The sequence below is a fragment of the Vidua macroura genome, chromosome 20 (genome assembly GCF_024509145.1).
Source record: "Vidua macroura isolate BioBank_ID:100142 chromosome 20, ASM2450914v1, whole genome shotgun sequence".
Lineage (NCBI taxonomy): Eukaryota > Metazoa > Chordata > Aves > Passeriformes > Viduidae > Vidua > Vidua macroura.
In genome coordinates, this window is record NC_071590.1 from 3,893,571 (window position 1) to 3,911,770 (window position 18,200).

The 18,200-nt window shown below is 42.5% G+C and overlaps 1 protein-coding gene across 2 annotated transcripts in view; it reads right to left on the reverse strand.

Moving 5' to 3' along the window:
- Window positions 1-18,200, reverse strand: part of SPNS2 (SPNS lysolipid transporter 2, sphingosine-1-phosphate) — a 134,125-nt gene that overhangs the window by 92,861 nt on the left and 23,064 nt on the right. For both annotated transcript variants that reach the window (XM_053995869.1, XM_053995870.1), the window contains exon 2: window positions 5,219-5,284. In XM_053995869.1, the coding sequence (XP_053851844.1) occupies window positions 5,219-5,284 (66 nt within the window). The remainder of the gene's footprint in view (window positions 1-5,218; window positions 5,285-18,200) is intronic.

The window sequence follows — 18,200 nt, forward strand, 5'->3', positions numbered from 1 at the left end:
CCTATAAAAGATGGAAAAATGTCAGAGAAAAGGACACAAAGTCAGGTATGGAGGGGGAAATGGGGAGAAAGGTTTTGCTCATTGTTGAAAGGACTTAAGAGGATCTCCTGGCAGAAAGAAGCTCCACCTTGTCCTGCCATTTTGAGCACCAGACTGCCCGAGAAGTAACCTGGATTTAAGAATGCTTAGTATTGCTGGAAGCAGGGAAGAAGGCAGTGGGTGGGACATGGTGGACCAAGCCATTTGCAGTCATAAGAAAAGCAACCACAAAATATTCTATAAGCATTCTATCTCACCTCCTGGCTTGGACACCTGAAGAGCCACCTCCTTGGGAAGTGCTCGGGTGCAGGAAACCATTCACCCAAAAGCAAAGCCCATGAACTTGAAATAGAAAACAGAAAGTGTTTAGATTATGATTTTTTCTGTTCTAGCAAGAAGAACAGTTAAGCAGGTGCAGTAGGAAGCAAAACATGAAGATGTAGTTCAGTTCTGCAGAGCACAGCTGAGGAGAAAAACAGTGTCCATTTAGGGAGAAGCAGATGGTAGAAAAGAAACAAGCAGCACCTGCAACTCACATAATATACACATATTCAGGGGTAGCACCTGGAGAATGTGGTTTCTGCATGGAATAAATAAAAATATTAGAGAGGTGCAGCTGCCACCATAAGCCAATGACAAGAAGATGGGAGTTAAAGGAAACTGAATTTCATCAAGTCTGATTTATGCTACCATTGTGTTGCATCCACTCTGTTGAGACCCCTTCTCAGTGCACATGTCTATAGCTTGGTGGGAACAATCACAGCACACCAGAGCTGATTGTGTATTTGTAAGGTTGTAACCTACTCCAAAGGTTACACTATGTCAGCTCAAGAGGTAGGGCAACACAGGTAGATAAAAGTTCCACTTTTCAAATTAACAGAGATTGTAGTTGGAATTGACCCTTACAGGCAAAGTGAGCTCACAACAAGATTTACAAAGAAATACCTGGCATTGCTTGGCTTTCTGGGAAACCAGGGGCTGAAAGGCATCTGGGGGAATGCCCATCTCTCTGCATATGAGGAAAGACAAGTTCCTTCAAAGCTCCAGTTATCTATGATTTTTCACCTTTAATGAGTCCTTGCAGACCTCTCACCTTCTTACATTTCCTGGCTTGTGACCTTACAGTAAACACTTCTGCTTACCAGGCTTTCCTCTAATGACATCTCCATGCTCTTCCTGAAGACAGACACGTTCCCCCTCTGCATTTCCATGGAATCCTTGCAATAACCTCCATTTGATACCTCTCAGTTTCCACCTGCAGAAGTCCCTGAGCTGGAGCTGTCTGGATCAGAGGATCCAGGTGCCCAGTAACAAGGACCAAATCTCTGGGTCTAAGCATTAACCTCATTAATTAATTCACTCATAACACTAATGCTGCATGTTCAGGAACTGGACTTGTAGTTTTCATTATGGCTCTGCCTCAGACCTGCTGTGCCACTTTGGGCAGGTAACTTTTCCCATCTGGCTTTCTTGGTTTCCCCATCTATAAGGGCCAGCCTTATAAGCCCGTCTGATATAAAACATCCTGGGATCTTCGGACGACGAACTGTATCGCCAGCCAGCCACTGCTATTATTAAGAGCTCTTGTGTGCTAGAGACACTGGCAAGAGACACAAAACCAAAGTAAATTCAAGGCCACAGAGAGCAGACAGAGCAATAAAGCACAAAAATTGTAGAAAGAAGGGAAAATAATCTAGTCAAAAGCAGAGTACAGCACTGAGGCATTACTCCCATGGTATAGTGTATATGGAAGGATAACACTATTTTGAAGCAGTTCAAAATCCAGTTGAAGCAGTACAAATTCAGTTGTCCGCCTTCTTAGTCTTTGTGTTCCTAGTGGCCTGCAGTTCTGTAGCTGCTCCTACCTAACTCCACACATAGATAAGACTTTTTGAATGGTTTGGGTCATAAATGTATTGACTGGCTACAGCTGTACAGTTCAAGTAGGCACAAGATGCTCTATCACCTTTTGAGTTCAGCCAGGTTTATCCTTTCTCTAGCTGGAAAAAGCAGCCAGTAAGAACTGAAAAGCACAAGAAAGCTTGGATGCAGACCTGTGGGATGGTCAACTAAATCAATATTTACACAAGTGCATATGTAGTGCTTTAAAAGGGAAGATCAGCACACAGTTACAGCATCATCAGGAGATAAGTGAAGCTCAGATCACCAGTTTTATGTGTGCTACTCTAGAATGCTACTGAGCAAGCAGCAGTTGTGCTCCATCTGTCAGCATGTCCTCTGCTGTCACAGGATGCATGCTGTAGAGACTGCCATGGTCTGCTTCTTTCCATTATGGATGAGGCTGGATTGTCCTGTGATTTTTCTGAACAGGGAGTTACAGTGTCCCTCTAACCACTTTACATCATCTCTTGGTTAAAGAGCAGCTTGTATGTCAGGATTAATATAAAAGAAGACAAAAATTCTATTTGTGTCTGCAATTCCTAAGGAACAAGTCACCTTTGCTTTCCAGACAGCGTCAGAAGCTGAAGAGTATGGATTGGCTTGCAAGTGATCAGAGAGAGAGAGATACCAGATCAGCTGTGCCTGCAAAGAGTGGGGTGTGGTATGAACACAGGGTCAAACACTATCCTTGGTGGATTTCTTTTCCCCACTTTCTGTTTGGATTTTCAGAGCCATTTCCTCCTAAAAATTCATGCAACCTTGTTTCTCAGTTAAAAGGCTTTTTAAATTTTTTAAAAGTTTTTATTTTATTGCCTTTTTGATGAGTGATATGAACTGCATATATACTACATTTCACTCCCCCTCATTAATGTTGTAAATTAATTTAGGACTGGTTTAGATGTAGGATTAAAAACCTGAGGACTAATGCACTCTTTATTCAGAGGACATAATCAGGATGAACAGTCTTTCGTCTCACATCACTCAATTAGTTAGCAGGACCATCTCATGGGAAGCAAACAACATTTGTATGTCTGCTGGCAAAGGAATTTTTCAGGGTTAAGGCAGAAGAGTGGGAGACACCTGGCCTGGCCCCAGCTTTGCTCCAGGCTTTTCTGCAACCCTGGGCAAGTGTTTTTAAACTCTGCACCACTTCCCCTGATTTTAACATTAAGAAGTCAGATTTAGAGAAAAGACAAAAGATGAGAAGCAATGGTGGTTTAGGGCAGCATCTTTTATTTAACCAGGATTAAGGATACCTAGCCCATGGACCACCTGCCAACACAGAAACTTGGCAAGCTGGAGGAATAGACTTAATAAGCTTTCAGTTACGTGCCTCTACCCTTATTTATGTGAAATGGTGTTTCATTTTCTGAGCACTCTTTTCTTCTGATAGCACTGTGATTAGTACATTAGTATCTATATTGCAGAAGCAAAGTCTAGCCCTCTATTTTCAGATCAGCAAAAAACTCCAAGAGAAAACACTGCTTTTCTTAAAGCAACAATTACATGTTAGAAAACTTGACACACTCAAGAGAAATCCTGCAGTATCTCAGTGATGCTGTCTTCAGATGCCCTGTGTGTTTGCTAGAGAAATAAATAACTGATCTTGCAATTAACAAATGAATATCCTGTTGAAGTTAGCTTTTACTTGCTGTCAATGAATAATCTTCAGAAGCATTTCATCCTGAAGGGAAGTAAGATGAAATACATGCTTTGGCAAGTGTCTTTTCCACCAGAATATTTTCTTGAAAGCACTTTGTGTTTAATTATACATTGAGGACCTGTTCCTCTGAGTACAATAAATAAATACAAATAATTGCTGTAGAAAAGAATCTGACAGACAGCCAGTGCCATTTTGGGCATAACTGATGGATGCTACGTATAATTAGTGACACTTGTAAAGCTGAAACCTTCTGTTCTGGACACATGCTGCTCACATCAGCTGAGCTGAGCTCTGCTGTCCCACAAGGACAGCATTTTTTAAACATTTAATACAAATCGTTATTAATTGTTTGTATTACAATATTACCAAGAAGCTGCAACCATAGATGAAACCCTACTGTGCCATGGGCTGCAGGAAATAAAAAAGGAGGGGAATTGCAGTGGTTCACATCATTTGAAATCAAAGACCAATTGATAGAGCTCCAGAATTAGTGAGATCATAAAGAATGAATTATTTTGTACAATTCAGTGTTGGCCACAATTTCACAGACAAGCTCCTGACAGGTGTTTGGTATGATATGATGTGATAGCATGGGAAAACATGTCATGCTGGCACACTATTTCAAAACCCAACAGAATTCTCACTTTTTCAGAGATATAATTGTTCAAGTGTGGTTCCTTCAGACAGATGACAGTGACAAGACAGCTACAGTACCACAAATCCATGACGCTAATTAATAGCTCTGTAGGAGGTTTTCAAAGCAGACTGTTTTCTTAAAATGCTGCATTTCTTAAAAATACTGCTACTTCTTTCAACTCTCCACGAGGATCAAACGTGCTGTCATGCCTGCATGAGACTGGCACTCAATGTCATCCTGGGCAGCCCACTGATACAGGCCCTCCCCTAAGGCACCTCAGGACTAGAGGCAGAGAAGCTGGGGTTCTCCTGGGGTTGTTCAGCTCTGCCTAAAGATGTCTGAGACATGAAAATGCCTGCTCCATCAAAAGGACATCAGAATTGCAACAATCCTTCCTTACACAAGAGAAACGTTGACGCTAACAGCACCAGAATTCCAGGGCTATTGTTAATCCATGAGTTCTCATGGCTGCAGTGGTTGTTAGCCTTGCCTACAGCTTTCATCCTCAGGTTGTTGCCCCAGTGAGTTTTACATTCCATGCCACACCATGCTCCCAGGGACTGTCCATTCAGCAGATTCTCTGTCAAGCACTTGAAGGGCAAAATACATCACACTTATTACCAACCTAAAGAAGTGAACAGGATCCTGGTGTTGGTTTATCATGAGTTTTCTAATATAGGGGAAGGAACCATCTCCTGCTTGAATTTAGTTCTTGTAAATAAAATAATCAGGTTTGTTTGCTTTTGGTCCATTCTACACTCAAGTCATTGTGAGACCCAATCTCCTGCCCAGCAGTAAATCAAGGCCAAAAAAAATCTCATGTTCATTTAGCTTCCCAGTAGGAGTGTATTTATTCAGTTTTCTAAGAGTAGATTTCACAACCAGTATGCCCATGCATCATAATGAAGAAATTTGTAGGCACCCATTGGACAAATGGAATATTACAAAGAGCAGTGAGATAAGAATGACTTTCTTACCTGTCTGCAGCAAGCCAGCCCCACTGTCTTTGACTCCAAAGTGCTGCTGGATGTCTAGTAACACACCTACAAGGAAAAGGGAGAACATGCTCAGTGCCTTAGCCTCTGAAAAGCATTCAATTCAAACCTTTTGTGACACATCAGCAAAGCTTCAAATTCCAGTTTTAATACATAACTTCTAAAGGTTGCACTTTTTTTTTCTCTATACATTACACACTCAGTAAATTTGAGCTACTACAATAAAAGCAGAGGTAGGCATTGCAACATCATACAATGAGCCTGGGAATGAAATCCTCATGAATGGAAACTGGTCTTTCTACTTAAATAAGATCAGGCTTTTCTTTCTGTGTGTTGTTTTTTTTTTTTTTTTTATAATCCAGACCTCTTATTTCTGTTATTTCACAGAAATACAGGGAAACTGATTCTGCATCTAAGGTGCTTCAAATGGTTTGACAAGACAGACAAATTAAATCCAAGACAAGTTTTAACAAATCTCTGCTGGGAGGAGATATGACAAATTGATAGCAATGATGAAAGATTTCATATTTAACTAGTTCTGGGGAGTTTCTATTTTCAAAGCCAATATAACAAATAAATTTAAAATACCTTAATAAAGGTGGGTAAGTGACTAGATGCTAAGATTCAAAGCAACTACAAGCAGAACCAAACCAAATCTTGTCTTCTTTGAACCCGAATATACTAATCAGCACAAGCAAAATTAACAGGTTTTGAAGTATTTACACATTCAACTAGATTTAACTTTCTTGTACCAAACAGTTTGACACATGTAACATCAGGTATATAGGACAGTCATGTTTTTGTAACCAACAAACCAATATGAAAACCCACAGCAGAGCTTTAATAACTCCTTTGAGGGCACACAGGTTTGCCAAGCTCTGCATGATCCAGTAGTCTCAGACACAAATCCATAGGCCTGAGTATTTGTCAGTGGTCTAAATAACCAGCACCTGACTGCCTGGGTCTGGAATTGAGGCTGCTGCTCTCTTTAAATCTGGGACCTCCTTATTTCGACTACTGTCTTCCCCTAACCTGAGAATATGCGAGTTTCTTTTCTAAAAAGAAGAAAATCATTCTCTAACTACACTGAACATCCACAGAAGTTCACCTCCAGCTCAAATTCTGATCCAAGGCTTTATCCAAAGTCATCATTCTCATCTCTGCAGGTTACAGAAATCAACTGAGCACCAACCTGAATCACTCACCATAAATGTCCTAGCTTTTGGGACTGCCAAGATGACACTAAATGACAAACACAGAGAGATAAAAGACCCAGAGAGAACTATTCCCAGAAGACATCTGGGACAATGCCAAGGGAACAGTCATAAATTAAAGATACTAAAGAAAAAGAAGAAGATGGAGAGAAGGAAAGAAAAAGCAAGAAAGCTCATTTGAGCTGTTCTATACTACTTGTACATCACTATTTACTCAGAACAGCATTCAGGTGGGCTTTAGGCCTCAATATCTGCCCAGAAACATTAGTTCAGCCTCCTGCAACAACTCCCACTTCCCCACTCTCTCATCAGACTGTTTAGCCTCAAACAAGAAGGCTGAGGGTGGGGAAGGGTATGAACCTAATTAATGTATGTTGTTACTGAGAAAAGTGGGTAGACGCAGAGCCAGGCTCTTCACACTGGTGCCCAGTTAAAGAGGCAAAGGGCAACAACTGGAATCTGGGAAATTCCATTTAAACATAAGAAAATGAATTTTTACTGTCAGGGAGGTCAAGCTTGGAGGTTCAGAGAGTTTGTGGGTTCCCCATCCCTGGAGATATTCAAAACCCAACAGGACACACTCCTGTGCAACCTGCTGTAGCTGACCCTGCTTTTAGCAGGGGGCTTGGATTAGATGATCTCCAGAGGTCACTTCTGACCTCAATTATTCTGTGATTCCATACCTTTCTGAAGTATTAAGTGCCTGATTATATCCATCCTGACACGGTGCTCCCCTGGCCTTTCTTCTCCTTTCGAACATTGCTGTCTACTACAATTTCAACAGGAAATTGTAGTAATTTCTTTGCTTTCTCTTGGATGGCAGATTTAACTCCATTTACAAAGTGCCCTGGCATTTCTTGACTGTGCTTCCCCAGTTTGCTCCATTAGCAACTGAGATACTATTACCCAGGCAGCAACTGATGAGCAAAAATAAATTTGCATCTTTCTAGCAAACCCCTCAGTGGTGTAGCTGACTTACCTGCTCCCCTTGGTGTTCCACCTTACCACAAAAAAAAATCATGCCATCCATGCCACCCAACTTCTCACACCACCCAACCTAGAAACCTCACTAAGCTTAACCAGCTCTGAGCACTTTGGGCTCCAGTACTGCTTGGTCCCGGATTGCCCACATCAGGCAAAGCTCAACAAGTCAAAACAACTCCTGGGCACTATAACCCAATTTTAGGGACAATGAACTCATCAACATCCTCAAGAACAATGTGGAAAAAAAAAAAAAGCATAGGAGAGTTTCCAGTTTGTGACAAGCTATTTGTTCAGTGACAGTGGTTTCACCATTCTCTAGACAATAATGAGTTTTACAAACTCGAACCCCTGTAGCCAAAAATTAAATACATTTTGGACACAGACGTGCAGACACTTGGATTAATCCTACATTTTTATCCTGTTGGTGGAGAGGAAAGTGGGTTCTATGGAGAGTCAATACAACAGGACAATGCAGAACCACAACTGTAAGTCCTGTGTGACCTTGGAAGAAGGTCTCAGATGATTGAGAGATCTGCATGTCTAAATGGCATGGGTTTCCTACTCCCAAGTTATTTTATATTCTCTTTGGACTACAGGTGTTTTGATTTGGGTTTAGAACACTAAATTAGAGGCAACAGCAGGCAGATGATGCAACACACCTATGAAGTGATAGTAGTTCTCTGCTGTGGGAGTTTTCCTGCTCAGCCACTCACCTGGGAAGACACTCCTCCTCTCTTAAATTCACTCAGCTCTGTTTCTTCCTCACTGGGGCAATGACTCACCCCAGAATTTAATAAGATTTAGGGATACAATTAAGCAATGATAGACCAGGGGAAAATACAGGACAATGATAGAGCTTTTGACTTTCCCTTCTGCTTCTAGATGATGGGAAGGGAGAGAGCTGGAGCCAGGCTCCAGACAATGACCACATTTCTTGCAGAGCTGTATCTCACAGCACCTGATGCAATCCAAGAGGTGAAGCCACCACACATGGCTGGCAAGGTCTTTCTTGGATTAAAGCTCATACCTATGATGCAGGAGGATCTCAAAATAGCCAAGAGCAGCAAGCAGGCACCAGTCTTCCTGAGAACCTCTCTGGAAGGCTGCTGGCCCTTTGGGATGGCTGTATGATTGTTTACATGGCACCTTGTGTTCTCCCACCTATTATTTCTTAAGCACATTCTGTATTTTCAGGGCTGAGCAAACATACGGGAAACATGGTGCCAATCTCCCAAAGCATCTCAGCAGCTGAACCAGATGCTGTTAATGCTGATGTAGATTTGGAACTCAATGAGATGAAACACAGGCAGCATCCAGCCAGGAGTGCTGATCAAGATGGACACGGGGACAGCACTTACTGGGAACCCAGAGAGAAGAGCAAAGACTGGTTACTGCAGCCATCTCTAGGGGACTTTTACCAGGCCTAATGTCTAAGAACCTGACAGACACCAAGGCAGCTATCAGACTTATGTGGGCACTGGGCATGAAGAGGACTTTGAGAAGCAATTTGGAGGACAAAAGGCCATGGAGTGCTACAGATAGGGAGGGATGTGCCTGACCTCATCCACTCACAGGGACAAAGGGTTTCTAGGGTACTGCTGATATTTTTACTGATCACTTCACAAACACTGATTGTAAAAGACACGATTCTGAGGCTTTTGGAATGCAAATCCACATTTAATGGCCCAGGTTATCTCTGCTTTAGGGGAAATACTTTGGGAAAGCCGAATTTTCCTGGAAGCGTGTGGTTCACACTTCAAACAGGGAGCTAGGTGGTCCAGATGAGGCATGAGGCAAGCTGCTTACCTAGATAGGTTTTGTGTCCCTGATCTGAGCTACAACAAATCAAAAGCTGCAGGATTCTACGTGGGCACTTCACCAAATACTGCTGCTGTATACATTGCCATGATAAGAAACAGTGTCCATTAGTTAGTCCACAGTAAAATGTGGACAACAGTGTCCACAGTAAAATAACAATTTCAAAGCAAAAACACATTAGAGCTTCCCTGGGACAGCCCCATTTTCCAGTCACCAAAACAAAACATCATGTTTTGCTTTCAAACTGCTTCCAAGGCAGGTGCAAAATGTAGAGTTGTCCTGTGCACAGAGTGCAGAGCTATAGAAGTAAAGGCACAGGTTTGCAGCTCACATTCTATAAATACTGTGTGTGTGCTGCAACACCACTGGCCAACATAACTACTTACTTAAGAAAGCATGTTCATTTTTAAAGGCATTTTTTAACGGGGGAAAAAAGATGGTGCTTGAAAGGAACCAGCATATGGTTTTCCACAGGATACAGGATGTGTGCCCCTAGCACCCTCCCTCCTGCCCCACTGCAGGTCTGGACCTCTCTTTATGGAACCCAGATTCACACACTCAACTCCCTGAGCGCCAGTGCAGACTCTATACTGACAATACTGTTTCTTCCATTACCTCTTGCTACCTACCTCTCTTATGAAGGCATTTTCTTCTCAGACTGTGATCCCTGGTACTTCCAGGACCAGCTTCCTCAGAGGGAGATACCTAAACATGGATAGCCAAGCCCTGGCCTTCTATCCATTAAAGACACAAACCACCTTCCTCCCATCAGGCTCTTCCTCATGCCTGCAGCCATATTCAACCTCCTTCAAATAAAGCATTAAGGAGGCAGAGGAGTGGTGCAACACACCTGTCTCTTCAGAGACATGTGAAAAGATTAGGTGAAGAGAAGTTTATTCTGAAGTCTCTGTGATTGTATCTTCACTGCAACCCCAAGGTGTAGCAGCAGTTCACACACAGATCCCTGAGCTTCAAACGAGCTGCTTCAGCTCAGCCACCCACCAGCTATTAAACACCAGCGGCACAATTTGAGTCCTATTTAAATATTCAGCTGCAGAAAACCACCGTGGTAGCCCTACTGATATTTGTACCTCAAGATAAATTCCCACTGCTGCCAGAACTAGCAAGTCTAGAATATAAATGTCGTACTACCTTCTTTGGATTGCCATGAAAGCATTCCCTGCCTGCTCTTCAAGTACTGATAATGCCTGGTGACATGTGGCTTGAAAACATTGACAGGAGCTTCCTTAGGACATAAACACCAACTTTCCTTCTGCAAAACTAGTTTCCACTGTTGCATGACATGACAATACACACTGCTGAAACAGTCTTTGGTTTCGAAATAATGCTGCAGGATTAAAAAGAAACAAACAAAACAAACCCAACAATTAGACAAATCAAAACAAGGGTTTCCTAAGATCTGTTCACACTGTAATGCATGAAACTTGTGACCTAGAAAGCACTGAAAAGCAACTGCCAACACCCACAGCAGCGTCCTTAGGAAGGGGTTTCCCTGAGTAATAGACTGCTGGGAAGAGACAATCACATCAGCTTGAGCTGAAGATGAGAGTCAGCCAGGATCCTGATGTCATTCATAGTACATGAAACAGTTGCTTCAAAATCACAGAATAGAATCAGAGAATATCCTGAGCTAGAAGGAACTCACAGGGATCATCAGTCCAGCCCCTGGCCCTGCACAGACACCCCAACAACCCCACCCTGTGCACCCCTGGCAGCGCTGTCCAAACTCTCCTGGAGCTCTGGCAGCCTCGGGGCCGTGCCCATTCCCTGGGGAGCCTGGGCAGTGCCAGCACCCTCTGGGGGAAGAACCTTTCCCTGATACCCAGCATAAATCTCCCCTGACAAAGCTCCAGCCATTTCCTAACAAAACCCTAGAGAAGTGTGAGAGTTCACAGCCTTCACAGGCACTGAGAGCCTCCCACTACCTGCAGAAGGTAGAGGCTTGTCTCAGATGATGGTGTTGGACTGTCAGGACACAGCAGAGGAATTACTGTTCACTCCAAGCGGCATTTGCAGTGGGTTTTTGGAAGGACAGGTGCTGTAAGCTCTGCAAAACACACACTACTGCTTGGGAAATGAAATAGAAATGTCTGAGGTGACATTCGTATTCTGAATCAAAATCAGTGTTATCCTCGGAGACTCACACCACCTGTCACACCCACTGTTTTCATTCAATGTTTTTGTCCTTATTATAGTATCAGTAGGGAAGTATCTGAGCTATTCATTTATTCATTCATTCCCAAAGGCTACTACTGGCTTACCTGCATAGCATGTAACAAGTAATTAAGCAACAGGAAAAAAAAATTAGAAGGAATGTGATTAATCAAGAACAGGGAGAAGAAGTATATTAAAAAAACGACTTACTGCTCTGGCAGCAATAAATGATGGTTTCTCTAACAACTCAAACTCTACTGTAATGTGGTATGCAAAGTCTGAGCACAAAATTTCCTGGAAGACTGGGAGGAAATAAAAAAAGTTCATCAGGTATAGAATCGATTAGCACAAGGCATAATTAACACAGGGTCTGGGTGTCTCGGGAAGGCAGCACAGGACAGTCAGTCTTGTTGGGATTAAAAAAAAAAAAAACAAAACAAAAACCAAACAAAACAAATAGGAGTTTGAATGCAACCATGGCTGCCAAATGCTGTGTGCCTCATTGGTAAACCCACACCCTAATCAAATCCTTCATCTCCTTAATTAGAGTATATGTCTGTTCCCAGGACTATGGCTGGGAAGGATGTCCTTGTCAAATAGGGAACATGGGATACTTGGCCAGCATGAAACAAAGAGCTTAAATAAATTCCAAAACATGGAACATTTTCCATTTATGACCCATTGCAACAAAAGCTCTCAGCAGTAAGACTTAAAAATGACATGGGCCAAATCTGAGGAGAAGCTCACGGTGTCACTTCACTCTCCTCTCCACTGGGACACAGCTCCCTGCAAGGAGATCCCTAATTTCACCCCTGCCTCATCTCACTTGCAGACTGCTGCTTAGCCTATATAATCAGCCTGGCTGCTCCCACTAGCCAAGGGAAGACTTCAATTAGAGATAAGTGACAGGATTTGGCTCAAAGGACAGACTAAAATGAATTGGCACCTAGACCTGAACTTAAAACCAAACTTATTCATTGAGACTTGGAACAGTTCCTTTATGTGGAATGGGGAAAATCAGAACCTCTTACAAATCTGAAAAATCAAAGAAACTGAAGTAGTAGCTGAGGTTTATATTAGTAATCTGAAAGGACAGAAACCATTAGCAGCTTTCAGACAATGCTTTCTCCCACATTCAGCATCTCTAGCTCAGGACTCAGTTTAGACCCAATTTCTGGGGGTTTTTATCTAATGCAAACACAGAATGAAACACAATCTTTACCAGAGGGGAAAAAAAAAAAACTACTCTTGGGACATTTCAGATCAAAGAGGAGAGCCTCAAAAAATAATGTTATTATTTCAATTATTCAAATCTCAGAAAATTCAGATACTCCCCCAATTCACATTCTCCTCGTGGACTCTGTAGCAGAAAAAAATGGGCCTGCCACCAGAAGCTCTACTTGTCTTCTGCCTTTCTAATCTTTAGACAAGACTAACAAGTTGAGCTAATTCATGCAGTGAAACATATCTCAGAGATTTTGTATATGAACTAATTAAAATAAATAAAACCAGTATGGATAATGAAAGAGCAAATCAAGTGCATATGAATTCAGTCAGTGACTCACTGCTCCCTTGTTTTCCTTATTGGAAAACTTGGCTTATCACCATACCGGGGTGACGATGAGTCAGGAAACTGGCATGAGCCACAAATTGCAAGGAAATTAAAATAAGTATCTATAAAATCTCTTATTGGAGAGATTTTGGAGATTTTTGCTGTCTTTGTATGTATGTGGTTATAGACTTCACAGTTCTAACCTCATGGTTTTCTGACTAGATAAAATCAAGAAAGGAAAGAGGCATTTATGAGTTCCAGAGACAATACATAATGATTGGGCTCTTGTTCTCAGAATCAGTTTGATGCCTTTACTTTTATAAAAGTAAATATTTTAACCAAATACATTCGAAGCATATTGCCATAATCTACTGAATGCTTGATACTACCTTATCAAGTAAATAGGTGGGTATTAATCACTTGGAACCAGTCAAAGCAAATGCAAATATTTTAACAGCACTAAACTGAGAACTAGTAGTGTGCATGGCATAAGGTTAGCAGTTCTAAACCCAAGTCTATGCAAGCACAACCACTTTGCTGCCACCTTACTCACACAGGCAACGAGAAGTTGCTCTGTTACACCTCCTGACACACCACCTCTTGGATTTGAGGTTTTCAGGTAGGTTGGGAACACAAATCCCACCAAAAGGCCTGGGCTATTATGTGCACTTCTATGTACAAGCAACTGTGTCTCTGGAGCTCATTGATTTTATTTCACAATAATAAAATTAAATTCAAATTGTTAAACTAAAAAAAAAAAAAAATCAGAGAGTCAAAAATTGTAAATTTCAAGGTTGTGAAGATGAAAGGAAGAAAGCCTCAGTGTTCTCTAGTTCCACACTCTAGCACTTTTTACCCACTTCCTTTTCTCCTACAGCTATGCACATTTCTATGACACAGGAGACTGAATGAACAACTGGGGTAATTAGTGACTGATGATTTACAGCAGATGACAGCTAATTTCTCCAGTTAAGGAGATTTCTATCAAATCTGTAGAAATGTGCACTCAGATTGGACATACTTCCAAGTGACTGCATCTCATCTCTCATTTGCATTTTGCTTCTGCTTGGCAGTGCCTCGCAGCTATTTCAGAACATCACAGGCTGTCCGGGGCACATTGGTATATTGTATGTAATTGTAAGGAGCTTCTTACTCTTTTTTTACCACAAAGAATGTTTTATAAAATGCAAGGGAGATACCAGATGCAGAGGTACCTTGTACAGAGTGATCTGCAGAAGAGCAGCAGCCAGGAGCAAAGCAGCCCATCAGGGAATGTCAGGCACATTCCAGGCAGGTTTCTGCAGTGCATGACTGTCAGATTTCTCAGTCAAAGAATGAAACATCCACTGTCATGGTCCTGGGCTAACAAAGAGCTCTTGTCATCAACTTCATGCCAGTACAGAGGTGTAAGAGCACATCTTCAGTGCTCCTGCACACTGATTTTGCACAAGTGGCTGTGCAATGTTAATGTCCACTACACAAATCTCCCTCTGTGACCTAGATCTGGACAGGCTCATGAGGCTTTAAGTGCACAAGCAGGAAAAGCTGGAATTGTCCACAGCATCTCGTCCACAGATTAAAACCTGGATAAAACTGTGATACAAACTTGGTGCTGCCACCCTCTTTTAAGACAACAGGAAGTCTGTAAAAGAAACCAAAGCTCCACTATTTCAAGTAGCTACCTAAACCTTGTTTAAAATTCCAGATGAAGAAGTTTTTGGATTCAGCTAAAAATACTTACCCTAACTTTAGTAATCCCAGAATAGCCTTTACTCTTAGACACATGCTTTAAACACCCCTGAGACTCTGCTGCTGAACTTGGCAGGTAGGTTCATGAATCTGTCATCCTGCATAAAGAATCATGGAATGGTTTAGGTTGGAATGGATATTAAAGCTCATCTTGTTCCAAACCCCTGCCATGGCCAGGGACACCTTCCACAAGACTAGGCTGCTCCAAGCCCCATCCAAACTGGCCTTGAACACTTCCAGGGAAGGGGCAGCCACAGCTGCTCTGGGCAACTTGTGCCAGGGTCTCAGCACCCTCACAGGTGAGAATTCTTTCCCAATATCCCATCTCTCCCTGCCCTCTGGCAGTAGGAAGCCATTCTCCCTTGTTCTGTCACTCCAGGCCCTTGTCCAAAGTCCTTCTTCAGCTCTCTTGGAGCCCCTTTAGGCACTGGAAGGGGCACTAAGGTCTCCCCTGAGCCTGCTCTCCTTCAGGCTGAGCAAGCCCAACTCTCTCGCCTGTGTTCGTAAGAGGGAGGACAAGAAGGGAGGATACAGCTGCTCCAAGGCCACTGTAACACAATGCTTCCTTCCATCCACCTCTTTTCCCTGCTCTCTCTAGAGCACCATAATTAGGACTTCTGGGGTCCCCTCATCCACCCTGATCTGGAGGGCACTGTGACCCCTACAGCAGCTTCTCATATCCAACACACATTCCCTTCCTCCTAGTCCTTCTCTCCATCCTGGTATTCAGCTGGGGAACTCCCCCATCACAAGTGCACTGATCTGCAAGAATCCTACTACCTGCATGACGTAAATAAATCAAAAGGTCCTGTTTTATCCTCATATGCTCTGAGGAAGATGTTTTTCCCACAGATGAGGCTGAATGGGGGTACATTCCTACACACTGCCCATGTTTGGTTCCTGGAACCACCTTGAGCTTTCTGTCACAAGTGTTTAAAGCAGCCATTGCAGAGCTCTAACCATGGGCATATTTTAATTTATGCATGAGTGGAAATGCCCTCCTGTCACTGCCCATTCCAACATCTCCCTCAGATTAAAACACCTTTCCCTGAGCACAAAGCAATGTGACACTCCTCACATGCATTTATCTCCCACAGAAACACACTGAGTGTTTCCATTTCATTCTGGGTCCTGGTCAAGCTGTGTCAGGTCACAACTGAGTATGGTGCCCAACTATCCATTAGTTATTCTAAGCAAAGTGTCTTTAAATTCATTTACTGGCAAAGCAAGTGGCTTTGTACAGGTAATTAGTAAGAGCACACAGGTATTCAAAGATCTGTGTAGGGCACAAAAGCTTGTTAAGGAACCCTCAGCTTACCCACAGCACTATTAGAGAAAAGAAACCAGCTTTGGAGTTATCACAGAAGATACTTAAATGCATTGGTCTAACTTCTTAAAATTATCTAGTAAAGAATTTACTGTGTTCTACAATAGGTCCATGGCTGATATAGCAAAAATCTGTGGATAGAAACCTTATACCTGCATGAGAGTGTGTACTCAGATGAGAACAGGGGACACTAAAATAAGCATGACAGCACAAAAAGGACTGGTTCTTTTTTTTTTGTTTGTTTGGTTTTTGTTTGTTTGGTTTTTTGTTTGTTTTTGTGGGGGTTTTTTTTGTGTGTTTTTGTTTGTTTGTTTTGGTTTGGTTTTTTTGGTGTTTTTTTTTTTGTTTTGTTTTTTTTTGTTTGTTTTTTTTTTAATAGAGAGTTTTATTCAGTGCAAGTTGCAGTGGTTTCTGGAGCTAAACACCCTTCACAGCAAGGTTCTTGATTTTGCCAAGCTGCACTGCTACAGGACCTCCATGAGAAGGGCTCTGGTAACAGGACAGTGATGCACACTCCTAGGTGACAGAGCAAAACCTGAATTCAGCCCTGAATTAGGAGACAGGGCTGCTCTGTTCTCAGTCCTGACACTACATCACTATTTAACCTTGGGCATGTTACTTGATCATGAAGAATTTCAGAGTCTGCATTATCCTAATGAAGATAATAACAATAATCATGTGTGTCACAGATACAGTTGGGCTTGGTTATTATGTTCCCATGAAGTGCTTGGAAGAGCCTCAGATGAAAGGGAAATTAGGAGAAGGAAGATTAATTATAAGATGTGCATCCCAAATAAAAACCAGACAGGAACATTGTTGCTGTTATTAGTGGAGAGTCTGTCTTATTTAGGCCAGCTTTTATTTCTCTGTTCATAAAGCAGACCCATTTTAATCACTTTCCGTGTTCAAATTTTATTTGTAGATGGTGGGTAGGTGATAAAGGCTGCTGAGCTTCTGATACTGCAGACATAAAAGCCTTTGATTGAAGGTCTGATTTCACAGTAACCACTGTCTGTGATATGACAGGCCTGCCTGTATTTTTACTGTTGTGAGGCAAAACAAGGAACCAGAAGTTTACTGCCACTCTGAAGGAAAGACCAGGATTGAAAAAAAGGAAACATTTCCTGTTGCTAAACACACCATAGTGAGCATAGTCATAATGGGAATCATTACATTGAAATTATATTAATAAGCACTTGGGTATTTAACAAAAACTTGTGCAAATGGAAACATCTTTTCTACAGTGATTTTGTCTCAGGAAGTACCAAGTATTTCTCATTTAGGTTAGTGTCTTTGCCTGTTTCAACATGGGAAAGGGAAACAGGGAAAGGCACAGAGCCCACATCTAACTGAGCAGCACAGCCCAGAAAGAGACCCGAGCGTTTCTCCAAGCCTCAGCCTGGGCTGCTCTCCCCTGGAGCTGCCTTCCTCCTCTGCCAGAGATCAACCCTTGTTCCTCCTGCAGCAGGCTGAGAGCATCCCAGAGATCCCAGAATCACTGAGGATGGAAAAGATGTCCCAGATCATGGAATCCAACCTCTGCCTGATTCCCACCTTGTCACCCAGCCCAGAGCACTGAGTGCCACCTCCAGTTGTTCCTTGGAGACCTTCAGGGATGGGGACTCCATCACATCCCTGGGCAGCCCCTTCCAATGCCTGACACCCTTTCCATTGGGAAATTCCTCCCAATGTCCAACCTGAGTCTCCCCTGGTGCAACTTGAGGCTGTTCCCTCTTATCCTGTCCCGGTTCCCTGGGATCAGAGCCCCACCTTCCCCTGGCTGTCCCCCCCTGTCAGGGAGTTGTGGAGAGCCAGAAGGGCCCACCTGAGCCTCGTTTTCTCCAGGCTGAGCCCCTTTCCCAGCTCCCTCAGCCATTCCTCATATGACTGACTCTCCAGACCCTTTCCCATCTCCACTGCCCTTCTCTGGACACACTGCAGCCCCTCAGTGAATGCCAAACTTAAATTCAGCATCATCCAGTGACAAACACAGTTCCAACTTTAACTTCATTGTGATACCAAATTTCATTAAATATCCTTTGGGGTATTCAGTAATGAATTGCTTAAAAAATAGATGAGTACAGGAACCTGGAAAAAATGAATAATTGCACATTCTTTCCAGGACACACAAACTCCTTGCTTTCA